This window comes from Capricornis sumatraensis, chromosome 2 (assembly GCF_032405125.1).
Source record: "Capricornis sumatraensis isolate serow.1 chromosome 2, serow.2, whole genome shotgun sequence".
Taxonomy (NCBI): Eukaryota; Metazoa; Chordata; class Mammalia; order Artiodactyla; family Bovidae; genus Capricornis; species Capricornis sumatraensis.
Window position 1 is genome coordinate 53213246 of NC_091070.1, and position 23114 is coordinate 53236359.

A 23114-nucleotide genomic window follows, 5' to 3' on the forward strand; every position below is an offset into this window, starting at 1 on the left:
TACATTTTCCTTCCCATTTATAATACTCCATGAAGACAGTTTGGATTAATTTTTCTCAGATTGGGATCTCTCATTCTTAGGAGTAGAATTGAAGTCAAATTTTGCTACATCAGAGGTTATGTTGAGATTTTAAGGAATGAAACTAAAATTCATTCTGTACTTGACCACTGATCACTAGTGAGAAACTTTTTCCTCTACAACAGCAGTTGGGGCCTGGGATTATTGGCTCATCATGGTTCTCATCACTGACACCTACCACTAATCTCCAACCTAATTCTGGAGTTTATTTGGCAAGTAGTTGCTAAAAGGCAAAATGAGGGTGGAGTCCCATAAACTACAAAAAAAGAGAGACATGATGTACATAAAATGGCCCTGCAAAATATTTCAGATACTGCATCTCAATTATAAAACAGTAGCAGACTCAAAATCTGAAAAGTAACATGTAACACGTGTTAAGTAGGCATCTTCTTGTTCATATGTGAATACGTTTCACATGAGCCCAAAGAGTTGGAAATGTGTTATCTATTTCTTTTAATTGAGAAAAATGTGTTAACTCTCTGGAATGTCCATGTGTGGAAAAATAATGCAGTATGTGGAATTGCACACACATGATTTATAATGCACATATCCAGGACCAGAAATTCTAATGAAGAACCTTATTCAACAGAAAAAAAATATTTTTTTTTTCTTTGGCATTTGCAATTCTGGTATACCATAATGCTGAGGCCAAGCATATATTTTATTAGTTTAAATCCTAGCTAAGCAATAAAATGTATGTCATTTTAAATAAAGAAAACATGTTTTCACAAAATTTAATGTCCATTTTGGCTCCCCTGCAAACGCTATAGTGTGCCACCCAGATGCCTCCCTGTAGGATGGAGGCCCTTATTTCCCCTGGGCCCAGAGTGTTGACTGACAGTGGCTCACAGCTGAGTTGTTTTCTGAGCCTTGTCTTTAGCTAAAGGGAGCTGCCTTGCCCAAGATGATGCTTTCCCCTGGGCGCAGCTGGTATCCAGTGGCTGGTTGATTTAGGGTAAAATATCCAGTCCCTTTGCCTCAGTCTAGGATATCTCTCAAAAACTGTATGGCTGCTTCTGATCTGTCTGTGGTGTCTGCTGAACTCCAGTTGCAGCTCTACGACAGTTCAATTTCTCCTGCCCAATCCAGCTTCCTTCACTCCTTATAGCTGTTGTTCCTAAGAGTATTCCCCAATCAGCTTTCTGTATATAAATCTCAGTGTCTCTGAGTCTATTCTCTAGGGAACCCAATCTAAGATAGCCATTTCTTTAAGGATACCTCAGTGGAGTGACAAGTTGGGAACAGTGATGAATTTCAGATGAGAACAGGGTAGACTTCACTTTATTCAGTGTGAGGTTATCCCAGCCTCATCTTCATGCCGAGGGTTGTTCCAGAAGTTTCCTAAGTCTGGCATTAAGAGGTGAGTTAACTTAATGCTGATCATACAGGAAGTTTCATCATGGGGTTTTACTCTTGTATGAATACAGGCAAATGATGGACAGTATGTAGATGCTTAGGCTATATGCAGAATGTTAGAAGCTGGCTCTTCTCTCTTGGGTTAGAAGTTAACCCAACTGTTCAGAATTCTTCCCTATAAGTGAGGCTCTGGAACAGATCGGCTATTAAAGAGGAGCTTAAGCACTAGGAGAATCCGTGAGAATGGGACCCATATTGGTCATTTTATTCATTAGAAATCTAACTTAAGAGAAGCACATCAATAGAATCTCAGGTAAAGCAATTTAGGGCAATAAAAACATAGTCTTTTAAGTGATACTGTCCCCCAGTGGCTCCCATAATGAAAATGAGAACATTTTCCCATCTCTCAAATCACCCCAATTATACGCAGGATTAGGTAACTTCCACAAATCAGGCCATGGAAAGTTCTTTGATTTAGAGGTATCAGTCAGAACTTTTTTTTTTTTTTGGCAGAGGGATGGTGGTGTGTATGCATGAAGGCATAACACCTTTTCCTTTTCCAGTCTGGAAAACCATGGGTTCAGTTGCCTTTTAGGACAGTTTCTACTTTGCACTTTGCTGTGTGAAACTGCAGCATGAAATGAAGATAGTCCCTCTTCCTGTGTTATTAAAAACCCCAGTCTACCAGTGCAAGTTCAATGCGTGAAGCAGGGTACACAAAGTCAGTGCTCTGGGACAACTCAGAAGGATAGGGTGGGAAGGAAGGTGGGAGGGGGGTTCAGGATCGGGGGACACAGGTATACCTGTGGCTGATTCATGTTGATGTATGACAAAAATCATCACAATATTTTAAAGTAATTATCCTCCAATTAAAACAACAACAACAAACCCTCCCATCTGAGAAAGGAAAGGGATGAAAGAGGCTACCAGAGATGATGCTTCTATGAAAAAAAAAACTTCAAGTCCCTAAAAATCTCCTACGTCCATCCTGTTGTCACTCAGCTTGTTAACAGATGCATAAAAAAGAATTATTGTGAAGCTGAGAAAACTTGGATTTAGATTTCATATGAAGGGATGGACTTTACATTAGAGGCAAAGAACCTTCATTCTCTGAGTACAATCATCCCAAAGTGCTTTTTGACCTTGGAAGAAAGAAAAAAATCAGTGTTAAGTTGGAACTGGTTAGGTCATCGCCTAAGGAGGCATAAAAGGCCATCAGGAAATAAATTAAAATTAAAATAGATTCTTTTATTGGGTCACATCTCATCCTTTCATTTATAAGCAAGGTTTCCACTCAAGGAATTGATACTGCAGGGGATCATCTTGCTCCTGATGTTTTGTCTCAAGTTAAAGTTACAAACAAAACTGGGGAGGAAGCTGCACATAAGCCTTGAAAAACAGAGGGCTCCAAGGAATAGCAGACAGAAATCATGGTTGTGTGCAGCTACTTACAAAGTGGACAACAGTTTTGAAATCAATGGTCCCTGCTAAGTTAAGGAAACATACTTAAACATTCCAGACCAGACAGACATAGCAATGTCACATGTTCTGACCTTGAAAAATAAATGTCATTTCTTTCCAGAATTAACTTTATGATTCAGTAAGTAATCTAGGATTATCAGAACATTTACTTCCTAAATTGTTTAACAAATCAAGATAGCTTTTTCCTCTAGAGACCAGACAGATCCAGGATATTTCCCTTGATAGAACATACTCTCCATTCTTGGGAAGATCAGCCAATTCTCTTTTCTAGTAGGTAGTTTTCTCCTTCACATTTTAATAGATGCCAGTGGTAACTGAAAACATCTCTTTTCTTTTTACTCTATAGATTTGATGATCTGGTTTATAAAATCTTGTGTGGATAATGCAAACAGTGTCAAAACAGTCACTCCAAAAAATAACACACTCTGCATCTTTATTTACTATATGAATATTTTAAAATTTTCTGGATGAGATTCTGGCTTAAATCTTACAAACTCCTAATGGAAACCTCAAAGCAAGCAGTCATATAAATCAACTATACTTCAATTTAAAAAATTAAAAGAAAATAAAACAGAGCAATTTGATCAATTAAAAAAATAAAGCAAGCAGTCTTGAAACTGAGATTCAGAATACATCTAGTGAATTGTCAGACATTAAGAAGCCCTTTGAGTTCTAATATTGGTTTCCAAAATAGTATAGTATAAATCTCACAGTATCATTTCAAATAATAAATATCTGTTCTCCCTTATAGCTGTTAACAAGGAAAAGATTATTTTTTCCTATAATGAAATGTGCAAGAAGAGTGGTCTAAAATTGTATGTACACACACACACACACACACACACACACACACACATTTAAAGTCTACAGAAAGGACTTTGCTTGCAGTCCAGTGGTTAAGACTTCACCTTCCAACGCAAGGAGTGTGGGTTCGATCCCTAGTTGGGGAGCTAAGATCCCATGTGCCTTGGCGTCAAAAAAATCCAAAACATAAAACAGAAACAATATTGTAACAAACTCAATAAAGACTCTAAAAAATGGTCCACACCAAAAAAGAAATCTTAAAAAAAAAAAAAGTCTACAGAAATCAATGGAGCACATGGTAAATACCAATAACTCTACTAAGACCAAGATACACCAGGATAATTAAAGCATATCTAGTGAGAAAAAACTACAGAACTGCAACTAATCTACAATATATTTTCTATCCTGTCACCTTAACAATGTCCCCTGGGGGCAGAGGAGCTGTTAAATTAATTTAGCAAGGTGGGATCAGAGAAGGCTTTGCACAGATGTTGCTGTTTGCACTGGCCTTTGGTGGAGCAGTAAGACTTCCACAGGCATAGAATTCGGTGAAGGCCATTCCTGGATAAACAAGGTGCAACAGAAGCAAAGGCACTGAGGTGTACCCATGCACAGAGTCATCTAGGAACGAGTCATGGATAGTGGCGGAAACTGCCAGCTCAGAAGCCAGGGAGAGAGCAGTGGAAAGATTAACACCAGACTGTGAAGGGCCTTGTTTCCCATACTAAGTATTGATAGTTTCGATTCCTCAGGCAACAGAGCACCCCAAAGGTTAAGGAGGTGGAATAAGATCCTGCTGACAGTGGAATCCCAAAGCAAGACATAGTTTTTCTTTTTCTTTTCTTTTGATTTGGGAGAGGAGGCAGTACACACTGCTGAATGTAAAGGTTGTATTTTCTAATCTATCTGGTCTCAGACAACAGAATTCGGCCAAGGCACGTTCTTTCTTCTTTTTTTAAAAAAATTTATTTATTCATTTGTTTGGCTGCATGGGGTCTTCGTGGCAGCAAGCTGGATCTTTTGTTGTGGGCAAGGACTCTAGTTGCGGGGCACAAGCTCTGTAGTCACGGCACATGGGCTCAGTTACTCTGGGGCATGTGGGATCTCAGTTCCTTGACCAGGGATCAAACCCACCTCCCCTGCATCGCCAGGCAGCTTCTTAACTACTAGACCTCCAGGGAAGTCCCAGCCGCGGCATGCTCTTAGCACACGATCCTAGCACCGCACGACTGACATCTCCACTAAGAGAGTCGCAACAGTCCTTCTGATTATTGGCGCTCTACTCCATTCACATAGCAAAGCGAGAGGGGTGCCAAGCCGCATCTTGAGTACCCTGCTCTGCAGATTTACTGCCTGACAAGCCTTAAAGTTAGAAAAATATTTCAAGTGGAATCTGTCACTACCAGCTTTATACAGTCTGTTGTTTCCTGAGCACCTGGCCACTGGGAGACCAAGTGTGAGGAACACATTTCCTATGGTGAGCCTTCCTGATAACTGCGTTATCATTCTTCTCATGACATATACCAGTTCATCAAAGCTCTTTCAAGCCAGAAAGCCAAGCTGATGATGTGAACCACCAACAAGGGATTTCTCTCCTAATAGCCTACATTTACAAAAAGTCTTTGAATTTATACAGTACATGGGTAGCAAAGAAAGCAACACTAATTTTTTTATTTTGATTCTCCTTCACGACAGTCCCTTGTGGCAGGAAAGTGGTTAGTCTGCAGTTAGACACCTAGGACCAAAGAAATAAAATAATTAGACATCATGGTTCTGATGGCATTGGGGCAGAGTTAACAGTCACATTCCTTCGCTGAGGTTTTCCAAGGGAAACCCGACAGCCTTGCTCCCACAGCAGACTTCAATATCCTCCATCCATGTTGATCAATTCGATGTCTGAGCCCGAATGACAAGCTCAACTGGCGATAATGCCTTGCACAGGATTTTAAGCGACATAATCAGCTGGAGAGGGACTTGTGTCAGTTAGACTCTGTCTCCTTAAAAATCAAGAGTAACCGTGGTGAGAGAGAAGTTTTTAACAAGGAGGAAAACCCTAGACAGTTGTCTCTGAGATTCTTCACCACAGCTTCAAGGACAACCAGGAAAAGAGCTGCTATTTGAGGCAACTTCATTATAAAATCATTTTTAATAAGCAATCTTAACAAAGAGAGGGAATACTCTTGTGGAGAAGGCCTCCAGGGACCCAGAGGCTGCCCAGTTAAGTTATTAGGAAGTTTTACACAAGGGACCAAACAGCTATTTCATTGGCCTCGGGGGACAGAGTTTAGTTTTCACCTGTTCTCTAGAGGCACTGGTGTTATCCTGTCTACGAACAGCAGAGACTGGTAACAATCAATTATCTCGATGCCCCAACTTGGTGAGGGAAAGTGAATTTTCAGTTTTGTCGACGCAAAAAGACACGGTGAAGAGAGACAGATAAATTACCGTGAGATGGTTCATTACATACTGAAGACTTTTCTGAACGTGCAGCCAATAGAATGCTACATCTGAACCTCAGTATTAAGTGTAACAATAGAAACTCATTCTTGTGAAATTAAGAAAGGATAACAAAGAGAAAAGGACATATCATTAGCTAGCTTTGAACTGTACTGTGCAGTCATGTGAGGGAAATAATTCTTTGTGCTTATGAAAAATAATAAGGCTATTTACTTTGTCTGTGTAAGGAGTGAGCAAGATTGGGAATGTAGGGTTCAAATTTTTAGAAAGCTCTGTGTTGAAAAGGGTTGGAAAGATACAGGCTCTTGGTATATTACAGTTGCCTCAGCCAATTAGCAGCACGAATGAAAGAAAGCAAAAAGAAGCATTAGCCACATAATTCAAAGTGTATATGTATTTTTCAGGTTTCACTGTTTGCTTCATTCCTCTGATTTTAATGAAATGGCAAGCATTGGTCTTAAAATTAGACCTTCAAACTGGGAAGATGGAGAGAAAAAAAGAATGAAACACTTTTTCTTTAATAATTAGAACAGCCTTCTCTTTTTGGACTAAATCTTTCCTGCTCAATAAGCACTTTTTTTTACACAGGTGATCAGAGGAAAGACCAGAAAAGAACCTCCATATGAGGCTAAGAATTTTGTTGGAGTTCAGAAAAGGGATTGAAGTATGGAATGTGTGATTCCTATGATGCTCACTAAATGACAGCAATAAAAACATTGTTTACAGGTCACTGTGCTTTTCACACCCATCTCGTGGGTTCCCACTGGTTATGAGATAAAGCCGAAATCTTATCTCTGTTCTTCACATCCTGTCTTTTTCTTGTTAATACTCTACTCTAGTCAGATAGGTTTATACAACCACCCACCCCAAGTCCTCCATCAATCTACCTTCCAGCTGATCTTCCAGCTACTCACTACACTTCCAGCTGATCCAGTTCAGCTCCCCGCCTGGGCTGCCCACTCAGACAGATGACAATCCGATTAAATCACAGCCCTGCATTCTTCTGCAACTTCTTCATTACTAAAAGTTCCTCAAGTGTCCTTTCTGCTCAGATGCAGACTAAACTACTGGAGAGTGAGGATTAAGAGGTAAACCTTCTGTTTTATGCTGTGCCTAACACGCTGCCACACACAGAGTAGGTGTTAGGAATATTAAGCTAATAAAATCTGACTCCCGACCACCTGCATTTGGTACAGGGATTGGCTGTGGTCTGCTTTCTAGCCCTCCCTCCTTAGATTCCAGTATCACAGGTATCTGGATCATCCACCATAGAGTCTCCTCCTTCTCTCCTCCAAAACGGGATGATTAAAGTAAAAGATGTATGGATTAAGTCTCTCTGAATCCAAACCTGAATCTTGCATATTCTTGCCGTTTCTGCTCTTTTCTTCAATATGCCCTCTAATTTACCCACTCCGGTGTTCTTGCTTGGAGAATCCCAGGGACAGGGGGGCCTGGTAGGCTACCATCTATGGGGTCGCACAGAGTCAGACACGACTGAAGTGACTTAGCAGCAGTAGCAGCCCTCTAATTTATGCTTGATGGTTAAGCATTTAAGACACGAGGGGCTAAAATCCATGCCTACAATTTCAACAAAGCAAAACAAGACAAACAGAGCTATTAATCCTACACAGGAATAATGTGTACCCAGAGGTGGAGGTGAAGTGGGTGGAGAACTCTGAGGAAGCTCTAGCAGTCACAGGAAAAAGGGTAATTGAATAGCGTGGAAATGAAAAACTTAGTCATCATTTGTGCAGTTATAGACATCAATTATAATCAAAAGGACCATGTGACTTTGAATTCACTAACTTCCTGCAAGTGTATTTGATAGACTTAGTGGGCAATTTTTTGTGTAATTCATAAAGTTCATGTAGACAGTAACTTTCTTCATATTTCAGACACTTTGATAATACCTCTGCTTCTTTTTAGTCCTTTGGGTGCAGATCTCAATAAAGAGAGAAGCTGGTATGACTGCAAACCCAATCCAAAATTCAGGTACTCTCAAGCATACTTGAAACCCAGATGTTTAATTCTCCTATGCATCCCTTTGATGTACATTTCAGTTCCCTAAGGAACTTTTAGCTTTCATGGTTTTGTTTGTTTTTGGTTAGGTTTAGAAAAACCACAGTATCCTGAATTATTCTACCTCTTAGTGGCAATGATAGTTATACATGAATTATCAAGCTGATCTGACAAAAGAATGCTAACATGCAAGTTTCTTATAAATGCCATAAATAACTGTTAAAGGTTTTGATGCAGTGGAAAACAGGTTCCTGCTGTCAGAAATACATATTACCACTAGTGCAAGGAGCATGATTATCTTAGAAGCAAAAATAACCATTTTAAAACTATCATTTTATCGTGGAATCAGTTGAGGTATATGAATAATGGTGTTAAATGGAGGTTTGTTCTTTGATGAGTGAGATTAGGTTGTTAAAAAATAAGTAATAATGTATTTATATTATTAGTCATCATACAGACTTGGTTCATAAACAGAATACCCAAACATGTGCAATAATAATTAAACTCAGTTTTCTTTGAAAAAAAGTAATGATCATTTTAGTTCAATTGGTTTAAATTAACTTTTTCATATAGTGGGAATAACATATTGTTTTTTTGTAATCAGTTGATTCACCAAGATTAGAAGTCTGTGTTGGTAAAACAGTTGTAAAGTAAAAGAAAATCTGAGTCAGTTGTAGGAATGACTGTTAGTTACACTTGACTTTCTTCCTATATTTTTGAGTGGAACGATCACTCTAAGGAGTGAAGTTCTTTTCTTCATTCTGTGGTTCTGTGGGTTGGCTTAAACCACACACTAGCTGGTTGTAGAACCCTGGGCCTCAGTTTTCACCTGTAGAGGGGGGATAGTAGCGATACCTCCCTTGCAAGACTATGGGAAAGATGGAATGAAACAACATATACAAAATGTTTAGAAAAGCATCTAACACTTAGCAAGTGCTCCGTGGTGACTACCCAGTGCCGATACTGGAGATAACAATGTGGCCCTCATGTGCATGCACAGAGTCAATCTGCTCTGAGTCCCGGCTCTGCCCCTTTCCAGCTAGATGCATGAGTTTGCAAGCTGTCTCACTTCTCTAAGTGACTGATCTCTCAGACTAATTTCCTCATCTCAACTTGGGGGTACAAGTAGGACAAAGCTCATGGGACCAATGAGAAGATTAAATGAGAAAATTCATGTAAATCACCAAACATAATGCCTGGAATATCAGAACTGCTTAGTAAGTGATAGCTCCTGTCGCTACCATAGCACCTACTGGAACCTTCAACATTCCTAAATAACTGTTATTACGATTATTATTGAACTTGAAGTAACACAAAATCCTGAAAAGACATACAGCTCTTCTTTAACGATCAGCCCAATCATGTACAAGAGTTTCATTAAATATACAACAAATCCATCAAGTAGACACCAGTACTTGGTAGGCGAAGCATTTTTATTTTCTAGTACTGGTCATAATTTTTTTTTTTTGGCCATGCCATGTGGCATGTGAAATCTTAGTTCTCCGACCAGGGATCAAACCCACATACCCCGTATTGGAAGCACAGAGTCTTAACCACTGGACCACCAGGGAAGTCTTGTAATTATGGACTTTAAAAGAGCTATTCCTCATCTCAGTTCACCCTTTTGAACCTATGTTCTGAAATGAGAACACAAATACTTTTTGCCCAAATTCAGTTCACAAATCTGAGGTCCATAAACAGCAAATATGAACCAGTTGGATGCTCTGATGGAAATACTTAGTTAAAGATTCAGATTTTTAATGGAATTCACAGATCCCCACCAGGAATGGTGGATTTTTAGACTATGTAAATCTCCTACCTTGGAAGAACTGACTGGCAGGGCCAAATGTGATCCATTTATATCTTAATATGATGAGACAGAGGAATCCTGTATAGTTCAAAGAGCTTGGCTCTAGACAGACAGGCTGAGTCTAAACAAGGCAAACGTCTCCAGACAGTTCGGGGGATTTTTACTTCCTCGGATTAACTGATCTTGAAGGAACAAAGTAGGTATTCCTCTGGGTGAGAACAGGGGGAGAGGAGGAGGAGCAAGGGTCGTTTTTAGCATCCATGGTTAAACATTCACCGCTCCCTCCACTGCTACTGTATGCTTGGGTCACAGTGTCAGAATCCTGGAGGTCTCTCTAATGCTCTTCTCCTCTTTCACTTCTCTGGTTTAATCTGCTTTCCAGTTATGAGCTGAAACTTCTGGAAACTGTACACTTAGCCTTTGTATTTTCAGATTATTTCCTGTGATTATGTGTTCACACTTTCCTGCAGTCCCAATCTTGAACTAAGTGGGTAAGCTCCTTGGGGTCAAAGAATCTGTCAGTACATAGTAAATCCTTAATAAACAATTGTCCATTGAGTAGCCCTCTAAAGAGGCCAGCACTTGTATTTTGGTCATGCTCCATCGGTAGCAAACTTAGTGTCTGGGATGGCTAGTGGTCTCAGCAAGCTAAGAAATTAAACTTCTGGCAACTTTGTGAGCACTAGTTTGTGGCTGTTGGTCAATGGGTGGATGAGAGCTGGATGAAAGCCTACTGAAAGAACTTCAGTGTGGCTTCTTCTCAGGTCTGTCCCAATGAAACATCCAGCCAGCAATTGAAATTATAATTGCCGTGAGTCACACCATGACTCACGCTGGTTGTCACAGCAACCAATTAACTATACAACCAAAGCACCTTCCATTCACTTTGCCAAGAATGGTTCTTGAGTTTTCCTGGACTGTGAAAACACTGTGGGTGAGCCCCAAGTTTGGGGTTGCTAAGAGTCTACAACCAAAAGGAATGGCCTCAAGGAAAGGAAAAGAAAACAAGAAAATAAGGCGAGTCTAGTTCTCGGACCTCCTGAGTAAACAGCAACAACCATGACAAACTGTTGGGTTCACTTTGCGATATCAGCAAATATCCATGGAGAGGAGGTTGAGGCCTCAAAACTATTTTCTCTAAGTCAAATTTAAAGCTAAGTCTCTAGGGGGTAAGAAGTGAATACATTAACCAAGTCTGCTTGGATAATGTAAATAGTTTTTTTCTTTAAAGATACAAAAGGGTTAGTTCTCAAAGAAATATTCTGATTTGTAGTAAAATATTTTTACTTCTAAGAACTAAAACCTATTTATAAATAACACAGTGCTTTAATTTTCTATCTTAGGTGTTAGCCTGATGCAACCAAACATTTGCAAATGTACTAAATTCACTTTTGATGGTTATTTGGGTTAAAATGCAAAGTTCCAGAAGGTTCAGAAGCATATTCTATTTTTATTTACTAGGGAAAACTGACACTCAGTGGGACTACACTGACAAATTTTAGTGATTGCTTACTGAGTAACTTGTAATTTTTGAATGTCTGGAAGTCCCTGAGTGTGGAAGAAAGCAAGGAGAAGAGACTTAAACAAGAAATACAAGGGATATGATTTAGGAATATAAATTAGGGTGTTGGGGTTAATATATATACACTGCTGCTGCTGCTGCTGCTAAGTTGCTTCAGTCGTGTCTGACTCTGTGTGACCCCATAGATGGCAGCCCACCAGGCTCCCCCGTCCCTGGGATTGTCCAGGCAAGAACACTGGAGTGGATTGCCATTTCCTTCTCCAATGCATGAAAGTGAAAAGTGAAAGGGAAGTCGCACAGTCGTGTTCGACTCTTCACAACCCCATGGACTGCAGCCTTCCAGGCTCCTCCGTCCATGGGATTTTCCAGGCAAGAGTCCTGGAGTGGGGTGCCACTGCCTTTTCCAATATATACACTACTATATATAAAACAGATAACCAACAAGAACCTACTATATACCACAGAGTAGGGAACTGTACTCAATGTTTTATAATAATGTATAAGGGATAAGAATCTGAAAAAGATCTATCTATCTACCTCCCTATCTATCTATCTGAATCACTCTGTGCTGTACACCTGAAATAACACATTATTGTGACTCAACTATACTTCAATAAACAAAAATCTCTAAGAAAAGAATAAAGAGTATAAACAAGGATGAGAACAGGAGGAAGTGATCATGGTCTACTGACACTCTGGAGGCAATCCAGGAGCCAACCAGGTATCTCTCTGGTCCACGCTGTGGTGACTAGATGCTATATTCCCTAAGATGATGACAATGATGGTAAACTCCCTAGTAGCTGGAAATAGCTAAGATTATTATCTGTTGTATTTTTCACTTTTTCATCTCCGTATATGTCATCTTCTAACATTTTAGTGAATGCATAACTACCCATGCAGAATTAGATTAAGAAGTCAGGAGCAAATGAACAGTTGTCCTTGGCAAATAATAAAAACAAAGACAGCAGTGGATTCCAAGAAAAAACATACTTATCCACACAGTACTATTTTAGCAGGAAAGGGACCAGAACAAACTTGTGAATCACCAAAGCTAAAGCAATCTTGGAAGTGTCCAACGAAATACAGGTGCTATATAATCAACCACGAAAATTAAATTCTACACCACGGTAAAATTTCTCGAGGACACCCCTATCCCACAAATAAAAACTCCCTTTTATGTTCACACATCAAAACCCATCAGGAAAATTTCCTGTTGACAAGTGAAGAACATCGCAAGCATAAAAATTCCTTGATCTGTCATGCTGACGTCATAGCAGAAGCCCCCAAACTTGGCCTTTCCTCACCTGCCAAGTAAAGCTAATGACACTGACGGGGCTGTCCCAGGAACCGAGGAGAATCAGTGGTCTCCAAAGACCATGCTTATGGATTTCTGTGAGGCTAACAATCAGATCTCTTTTCCTGGGAATTTATGGCTTAACTCACTCCAAACACTTGTTTTTTTTAAAGAAGCAATACCTGTATTTTCCAGATAACAAGGTGGCCTAAGTGTCACAACTATTCAGGTTCATTTTGTAGTTCTTGCACCTCTGACTGGTGTACCTGTGAGCTGACACTCGGGTCCGATAATATATTCTGCAATGTACATGTTAATTTGTAAGTGGAACAATCTCTCTCTGAGGGCAGTTAGGAAATTCAGGTTGAAACTGCTAATGGGAGGTGATTTCAGCTGTGGGTGATTATGTAGTCAAGCCTTGACTGAAGTTTGCCAAACCCTGGCTAAAAGTAGAAGTCTCGAGATAGTCCAAAAAATGAGTTCACACATTTCCCTGAGAGTGAAACTTTTTGAAGAATAGATGTCAAGATGATTTAGGAGGAGCTGGAATTTAACATATTAAGAAAACTGATCAGCAAGTTGGGAAAGTTCAGTTTTCAAGAAAAATCAGACAGATGCTAAAGAAGTCATTTGGGTGATGGTTATTAGAGGAAGAACTGATTTGTTTTCCTCCTCCTCATGACTCTTCAGGGCCTGTAGAGACACTAAGATCAGAAATATGATGGCCTGTCTGCTAAGCTTAGTGACAAAAACAATCTCCATGTTGAAGTGTCATAGAAGACTTTCACTAGCATGCAACTTGGACAGTTCAATTTCTCCTTGGTATGTGCAAAGTTTTGTGTCAACTGTCTATTCAGATGCTATTCTTCCCAGCTTGTCATTGGGACATTTTATTTTGGGCCCTGTCTCCACATCATGAAAGTAAACATCAACCAAAAACACCAAGATGATTTCCAGTCTAAATCGTTCTTATAAATGTAATATCGAAGCTACACAATAAAGGAAGTATTAAATCTTTCTACATTTACATTATGCTTAAGCCCTAAGAATTTTCCTGCTGATTTTCATAGTTAGAAAGGCACTCAAAATCTACCCACTCTGGCTATATCTTGATTTTGTTTTCAAGCAGGTATATCTGATAGAGTTCAGTAAGCCTCCAATGAAAGACCAACCTGTTACACTGCCTGAAGTGCCACCTTTTCTCGCTAGCTACCACTCTCATGCTTTCACCCAAATCCTTCCATGCATTTCAATCCAACCACAGGTTATTATTTCTGCAACAGGCCAATGAAATTATCCTTAGGGATGACAGTTCCTTGAAGGTCCTTATGGGTACATGGTCTGTATGTTAAGTAACATCTCTGGTCTCTGTCCTATTCATTGAATCCAATGGAGTTGAACTAGTGGTTTTGTTCACTTATCCAGGAGCCAAGTCATAATGCAAACAGTCAGCGGCTTTCTGTATATTGCCAGGTGGCCAGGAGTCCATACCCCAAACCGCCATCAATAGTAGGCACAATCATCCGCCCCTGTTCGGGAGAGGCCCAGGACTGAGCTAGCAGAAAGACTGAATTACTTACCACCTCTAGAGTGGGTCCCACCAGGCCAGGGACGAGCTCATGGGCAAGGCTGTGCAAGGAAGCTCTCTGTACCATGCCTGCCCTGCGGATATACAGAGGACTTCAGTCTCCTGCACTGTCAATCTCTCAGTCATCATGAGCTCAATTATGCACCGACAACAGCAAGAACAACAACGACGACGACGACAAAACAACCCCCAGAAAACTAAGGGCCACAGACTATCCTGGTGGAGGGACAGCCAGCTGGAACTGTGCATTGAGAGACGAGGTGCTGTCCTGAGCATGTGTCCATTACGGGCCTGAACTTCCCTCTATCCTCAAACTAACATTCTACTGGAGCCCACGGGAGAGCCACGTGGAGAGACTGCAGGACTGGGACCTAAGAGTCAGGCAACCATCAAACTGGGTGGGGTTGTTGGCTTTTGTGTTTTTTTTTTTTCTTTTTTGCTTTTTATGTTTGTTTTCTACAAATACAGATAGACAGACAGACAAATCCAAGAGCAGATTTTAAGAATCAACCGAGGCACAAGATAAACTACTTTGATGGTACACAGATTTTCTTCCCCCTCCAAATGGTTCACATAAAATCAAAACTTTTCAAAGCATACATAGGAAAAATTGGGGGACACATCTCTGTCGGCCCTAAATTGTGCCATAAGTATCTCCACTGCTTGCCTTAGAAGGATGCCCAAACATATCTCATAGGTAGCACGTATCTGTGGTCTAAAATAGTTATCAAATTCTAATGACACTCTTAATTCAAAGTCTAAATAATATGCTGGTAGACTACAGCGAAAGTTGACTGCCTGCCATCAATGACATATTGATTTCATCCTGAGGTTCAAGGCACAGTCAAATTTGCTCAGAATGCAAATCACAACACTTTACATTGACGTGAGTTTGCAAACTTATGGTGGAGTTCGAATGAAGGCAATTGATGGAAGCAGTTGAAGCTGAGAGGTGGGAATGAATACAGAGGATAAATTCAGCACATGTTTCCACATCAAACTACCCATGCGATTTACCAGGGCCCACAAAGGCCACACTCAGGGTCAACCGGCAGCACCCAGATTCCTGGTCAGTATCTCTGCTCCACAGACACAAGTACAAAACGACCTACATCGTGAATGGTGAGGAAAAGGAAACCCAAGTTTAAAAGAAATCAAGGTGATGTTTCCTGGAAACATATCAACTCCTCTAAGAAGGATCCAGAGTAAGGGTGACCAGTAAGTAATTAATTGATCCTCCTGGCTAGATTGTATGGTTTTTCTAAAGATGAATGCCTCGAATTGCTAGAATGTATCACACTATGCCTAGACCCTCTTTAACACACACTCAGTACAAACAGGTGGAGATGTACCACTTCCAACCACTACAGGTAGAGAAGTATGACCTGTACTGACCATGGATCACAGTTGAAACATTAGTTTATACTTGGAAGGGCCACAGCAGCCAGACATATGCGAATTCCAATTCTGCAGAAAACTTTGGACAAGAAAAAAAGATGCATTACTTACATGTATGGGTCTTCTTTGTTACTGAGATACCTAGAAGAGAAGAAACAAGGACAAAGGTGAGAAAGCAGCCTATGTGTATTTCTTAGAACATACATCATTCCCAGTGTACACTGAAATACATTTTGTTCGGATGGGGATGGAGAGGGAAGATGAGTTCTCATTTCACCTACAACATCATGGGATCTATCCCAGAGTAATGAAATCGTTCACCATGAGGCCAGCAAGCACTGCCTACTGGCTTAAGAGATTCTGTGGTTAAAAAAATAAATAAATAAATAAAATAAAAATAGAGGCATAGATAGTCATTAAACAGAGTGAGGGAAGACTTATTTTTTATTTTAAAAAGGGAAGATGATCACGTTTAGAAGTAGAGTGGGAAAGATTTAAGATTTAAGGGAAAGATTTAAGAGAGTGAGGCCAACTTACTCAGACAAGAGTGAACTGAGCCACGGAGCAATTAATTTGCTCTGGCCATTGATTTCATGTTTACTTTTTAATGAAAATGACTTTTGCTGCTTACATGAAGCATTACACTTAATGGGGAGCGAAAATACATCCACAAAATGTGCCTCTCTGTCCGTACTCATTAAAGTCAGAAGGGGGATGAATGCTCCTTCTGCAAATGGCAGCACGATGCACACAGACCACGTGAAAACACGAGGGATTCATGAGTCAGCAGCCCTGAGGCTTCCAAGCTGCTCTACAGAGAGCAGGAGAGGAATGGAGCTGGGCAAGACTCAGCACGTGAGGACCTCAGAAAGGTAATGTAACGCATCCTTCAATGAAAACAGTGCTACTGCCATTTCACAAGTGTTCCACTTATTAATTCTGTATGCTTCATTCTTCTTGGGGGATATTCTTAAAATGGAATAGGCTCAAAGTCATAAAACTCTTGAAAACATTTAGCCTGTGACTAAGAAATGCGGTAAACCTTAAATGTGTTTTTTCTTTCAAGTTATTAAGAGAACTATTTAACCCTCGTTTAGAAAGGAACCTCATTGAAAAATTTGGCACCCACATCAGACCTATTACTTAGCTATGGGACGTATCATACAGGGAAGAAATCTGTTGTGAAAATCCATGGTAGACATAAAAAAAAAAAAAAAAAGTGCCAAAGTTGTGCACCAAGACCAAAATCACACACTTGTTCCCCCCACAACTTTCCAAAGGACTTATTTAGGGAAGCTGAAATTACATAGCCCAACTCAAATTCTTTTTTCCCTCCTTTTTATTGAGGAAAACGAAACTATTGTTTTTCATCGTGTTTGAGTTGGCTTTGCAGAGTGAAGTTAAAACCCTCTGCAAAGAGTCTTAAAGACTCTCTCACATGGGAACTAACCAAAGGGTTTTAGGAGTTTTTGAAATAAGCTTTTTCATGGGAAGGGACCTTCTCCCAACAGCAACAGGGAGTCAATTTGAAAATCTGAATACCATTTGCAACTCCAGCTCATGACACCAGCACCAATAAATTGATATATTAGTGCTCTTTCAGCATTATGAGAGCTATATGTGTACTTTCCTTAGGAAATAATGCTTTCTGTAAAAATCACTTTGAAGAGAAAGTGCTTATGCTGTCACTCCTGATTATTCAGAACCTTCACACAATTGGATTTAACACAGCCCCAAACGCACCTATCTATATTCGCTGAGTGTGGAACAATTTTTCCTGACATCCAAAGGCCTGATGAAAATACCACTGCTTTGACTTTTCTACTTAAATTTATTATACAGTGTGATGCAGGGTTCTCATCAAATATTTTCATGACGATTATAATGATAATACATTTTGAAAATCTTTCCAGGAAAACTGCTTGGTCTTTGCGATCAGAATAGCATGGAGCTAAAACTTCTCATATCTGTCTCCAGAAGAAAGTATGACTTCTGCAACAGCACAAACTCAGCCTTTTTTTTTTTTTAACTGCCAATTAGTGATCAGTATAAATAACTGGGGGATATATCTATACAAGAGCTGCCAGATTCAGCAGAAACAATACAGGATTCCCAGTTACATCTGAATTTCAGACACTAATAATTTATCTGAAATTCAAATGTAACTGAGCATCCTGTATTTTATCTGGCAACCCTAACTTATACAAATAAAGTGTAAATTATATTCATTACAGCAAGGAAAAATATACCAATAAATTAGTAGATATACTTTTATGGAGAAAGGCTTAAAAAACAGATCCCTCTCACATTTTAAATATCTTTTAAAATGCATTACAACTCCTAATTATAGAGACAGAACTGTGTATAGCACTTAATTTTCTTTTCCTTTTTTTAACTTAAGAGCCATTATGAAGTCAAAATTCTGTTTTCATAGGAAAGGAAAATGAAATGAAACAATTTGAACACATAAAAGACAAATTTAAAGAAATAATCAGAAAATATCATGGAATCCCTTACTTCTTATTTCCTTAAAAATAACTGTGATCACACTAATGTCTTATGGTAGTTGTTTCCTCTATAGAAGCTCCAGTACTTCAAAGTAACTGACTCCACAGAAGTGGGGAAAAAAGGAGAAAATGTCCTTCTCATTGCACAAATGAGTCAACTCTGGAAAGTTTAACAAAGACAATAAAAAGTTTTCTGGTGGGAAGTGAATCCATGGTATGTATTTAAAGCTCTCTAAGGAGGTAAAAGACTGGTACTTGAAAACTATAAGACATTGATGAAAGATATTGAAGATGACACAAAATGATGGGAAGATATATGATGTTCTTGGACTGGAAAAAATAATATTGTTAAAATGATCATACTACCCAAAGCAATCTACAGATTTCAATGCAATCCCTATCAAAATACCAATGGCATTTTTCATAGAACTAGAACAAATAATTTCAGAGAAGGTAATGGCACCCTACTCCAGTACTCTTGCCTGGAAAAATCCCATGGATGGAGGAGCCTGGTAGGCTGCAGTCCATGGGGTCGCTAAGAGTCGGACACGACTGAGCGGCTTCCCTTTCACTTTTCACTTTCATGCACTGGAGAAGGAAATGGCAACCCATTCCAATGTTCTTGCCTGGAGAATCCTGGGGACAGGGGAGCCTTGTGGGCTGCCGTCTATGGGGTCACACAGAATCGGACACGACTGAAGTGACTTAGCAGCAGCAGCAGCAGCAGAACAAATAATTTAAAAACTTATATGGAAACACAAAAGACTCTGAAATAGCCAAACCTTGAGAAAGAAAAATGGAATTGGAGAAATCATGTGCTGTGACTTCAGAAAATACTATAAAGCTACAGTAATCATAACAGTATGGTATAGGCACACACACAAAATATATATAGATCAATGGAATAGGATAAAAAGCTCAGAAATAAACTCATACACTATGGTGAATGAATCTATGACAGAGAAGGCCATAATATATAATGGGGAAAAGATAGTCCCTTCCATAATCATTACTGGGAAAACTGGACAGCTACAGGTAAAAGAATGAAATCAGAACATTTAACACATATACTAAGATTCAAAACGGATTAAAGACCTAAATATAATACTGGAAACCATAAGACTTCTAGAGGAAAACATAGGCATAACACTCTTTTACATAAATTCTAGCCATATTCTTTTTGGCTCTGTCTCCTAAAGCAAAGGAAATAAAAGCAAACTAAACAAATGGGACCTAACTGAACTTAAATGCTTTTGCACAGGAAAGGAAACCATCAACAAAATGAAAAGACAACCTACCTAATGGGAAAAAAAAAAATTGCAAATGATATGACTGATAAGGGGTTAATATCTAACATATGTAAACAGCTCATACAAATCAACATCAAAAAGGCAAACAACTTGATTAAAAAATGGGCAGAAGCCCTGAATAGACATTTTTCTAAAGAGAAAAGGCAGATGGCCAGCAGGCATATGAAAAGATGCTCAAAATTGCTAATCATCAAGGAAATGCACATCAAAATCACAGTGAAATATAACTTCACACTGGTCAGAATGGCTATCATCAAAAACACATCACTCAGCAATCAGCTCTATAAATAATTTAAATGTACAGAGCCCTGTCCCCCAGCCTTAGCTAAGCCAGGAAGCCCCACCAGTGCTTGGGTCAAAGAAATACTTGAGAGGCCTGTGTACCCTGGCTTCTGACCAGCAGCCATTTCTTCATCCCCCTCTCCCTTAAATGGGTTGGCTAGTCTTCCATTTTGCTTTCTTGTCATTTCCCCAGAGGCTGCAAGATCCCTGTCTTTCTTGCTATAGAGCTTATCATCCCTGAGATCAAGGCTGTCTCGGTTGCCCATCTTTGTTCTCAGGTGGAAGGGGTAAGCCTTTTTCAAACCTCATGTTCCCAGCAGTGACTCAATCAAGAATTCCAGGATAGTTGGGTTTTCTAAAGATAAATAATGAGTGTTTAAGAGAAAAACAGCTCTAATTCAACCCAGAAGTGAAAAAGAATAGACTTTTTAAAGGCAACTTAAAAAATATATATTTATTCATTTTGGCTGCATTGGGTCTTAGTTGTGGTTTGTGGGGCCTTTCACTATGGCATGTGAGCTTCTCTCTAGCTGGCCCAGAGGTTTCAGAATGTAGGGGCTCTGTAGCTATTGTGTGTAGTCATCATTGCCCTGTGGCATGTGAGATATTAGTTCCTAGACCAGGGATCGAACCTAAGTCCCCTAGGCAGATTCTTAACCACTGGACCACCAGGAAGTCCCAAGGTAGCTCTTAAGATAACTGGATTTGGAGTCCAACTGACCTGAACTTATGTTCTTAGTCCATCCACTTTTTTCCTCTTGGCAGAGACCCTGGGCAAGTTACTTCACTTCTCTGGTCTCTACAATTGCGTATAATCAGAATAATACTCAAAAGGCTGTTGTGAAAGTCAAAATAAAATAAAAATGTGCAAAGAGCTTTACAAAGTGGGAAGTGTGATATAAATGTTAATTATTAACTTTGATAAAGGATGGGCAACCCACACAGTCTTGCTTTAACAAAGATGAATTAGAATGTTCTACCAAAAGTTATACCTTAGCTTCTTATGGTATCCTGGGTTTCATACTGGTTATCAGATCAAGGGCTCTGACTTCAAAGTTTGTATCTGATGAGCGTTAAGACAGATAACCAAGTTTCTAGAAGTAAGTGGACTCTTATTCTAGACCCCAAACTCCACTGGATTTTACTCTCTAAAATCAAGGGAAGATACTTGCACATGGGCAGTTGGCCTGCGTGGACAAAGGACTTGGATCAGTACCACCAAAGCACGTTAAACCAAGTCCAGATGTTGTGAAGGTTTTGATCCACTTCCCAATGTCTGGGAAGTGATGGCAAGATCCTTCCCCAGAGATCTGCAGAGGCATGCGCTCTACAGAGACTGGGACTTCATGGAGTTGTGGAAGAGTGATGGCTGGAACCTGGAACTAACTTTCTAAACACAGACCACTCATACACCCTGAGCCAAAAGTGACCCTGCTGGATGATTTGGGAAAGTCATTTAACTTCTCTGGGGCTTAGTTTTCTCATCTGTAGAATGAGTAGCTGAACTACACGATTTCTTGATTTCCCTTCTAGTCTCTTGATCAGTGACTCCTTGCCCTGCATTCAAGCTATCAAACCAAACTTCCTCTATGCAACAGGCTGCCAGGTCTATTTCTCACTGAGAAAAAAATCTAATGTAGCTCACAATCAAAGGCAACCCCCTGAAACTTTTCTTCTTTTTACCTTTAAAAACCAAAGAAGAAAGAAGGCAGTATCCACAAAAGGTTATATAAGGAAAAGATACACTTCTTTGGGGTGATATTTTAAAATTATCTGGGCTAGAGAAAAATGGTACCTTTTGATAAAATTGTGAGACTCCTTATAATCTTACCCTGCTCATTTTATATGTGTGTGTGTGTGTGTGTGTGTGTGTGTGTGTGTGTGTGTGTGAGAGAGAGAGAGAGAGAGAGAGAGAGAGAGAGGGAGAGAGAAAAACATCCCCAGGTAATGCTTTAGAGTAATTTCTAACTTAACAGTGTGATAACAATTTTAAACTACCAATTAATACCCTTAAAACTAAGGGCAAAAAAAATCTCCACAACAACTCTCCCCAAACTAGAACTTCGAATATAGCAAGATTCCTTGACTCTATTTAGCCAACCACACTTCAGAATAATGAAAAGGAAATGTCATGAAAATATCACGGATTCATCACTGTCATGATTATCAGTAGTTTCAGAGTTACAGTTATGATGGAGCAGCATGATATATCCCCTTGGTGCCAAGTCTTTGACCAATTAACTTCCTCGATGGACTTCTTATTGTCTCTTGGTTTCCAGGCAATGGTACCAAGTTTAACTTTTTTTTGGTAGAAAATGGCATCTTTCCTCCTCTCCAGACATGCCAATTACCATACTGGCATTTCCAGAGGCCCTGCATGATGGACGAATCCCTAGCTACAAAGAAGCCCCTTTGTCTCTTTGCTAATATTTAGCCCACAGATCTTCTCTTGCCTCCCTCATGATGAGATAATAATTCTTGAGATAGAGACATTTGCAACATGGATAAGGTCTGTGTTAGAATAAAAAACAAAAGGAAAAGCAAACACAACAAAAACTAGCTGAAATAACATATATGCTATCATATATAAAAGAGATAAACAACAAGGACCTACTGTTTAGCACAGGGAACTACATTCAATATCTTGAAATAATCTATAATAGAAAATAATTTGAAAAGAATATACATGGATATCTACATATATCTATACATATATGAATCACTTTGCTGTATAACTGAAACTAACACAACACTGTAAATCAACTATTCAGTTCAGTTCAGTTCAGTCGCTCAGTCGTGTCCGACTCCTTGAGACCCCATGAATCACAGCACGCCAGGCCTTCCTGTCCATCACCAACTCCCAGAGTTCATTCAAATTCATGTCCATTGAGTCAGTGATGCCATCCAGCCATCTCATCCTCTGTCGTCCCCTTCTCCTCCTGCCCCCAATCCCTCCCAGCATCAGGGTCTTTTCTAATCAGTCAACTCTTCGCATGAGGTGGCCAAAATATTGGAGTTTCAGCCTCAGCATCAGTCCTTCCAATGAACACCCAGGACTGATCTCCTTTAGGATGCACTGGTGGGATCTCCTTGGAGTCCAGGGGACTCTCAAGAGTCTTCTCCAACACCACAGTTCAAAAGCATCAATTCTTTGGCGCTCAGCTTTCTTCACAGTCCAACTCTCACATCCATACATGACCACTGGAA

At 39.7% G+C, this 23114-nt stretch overlaps 1 protein-coding gene across 2 annotated transcripts in view; it reads right to left on the bottom strand.

Moving 5' to 3' along the window:
• The window catches only part of RORA (RAR related orphan receptor A), an 804441-nt gene that overhangs the window by 182655 nt on the left and 598672 nt on the right, over positions 1 to 23114 (bottom strand). For both annotated transcript variants that reach the window (XM_068964368.1, XM_068964369.1), the window contains exon 2: positions 15920 to 15949. In XM_068964368.1, coding sequence (XP_068820469.1) covers positions 15920 to 15949 — 30 coding nt within the window. The remainder of the gene's footprint in view (positions 1 to 15919; positions 15950 to 23114) is intronic.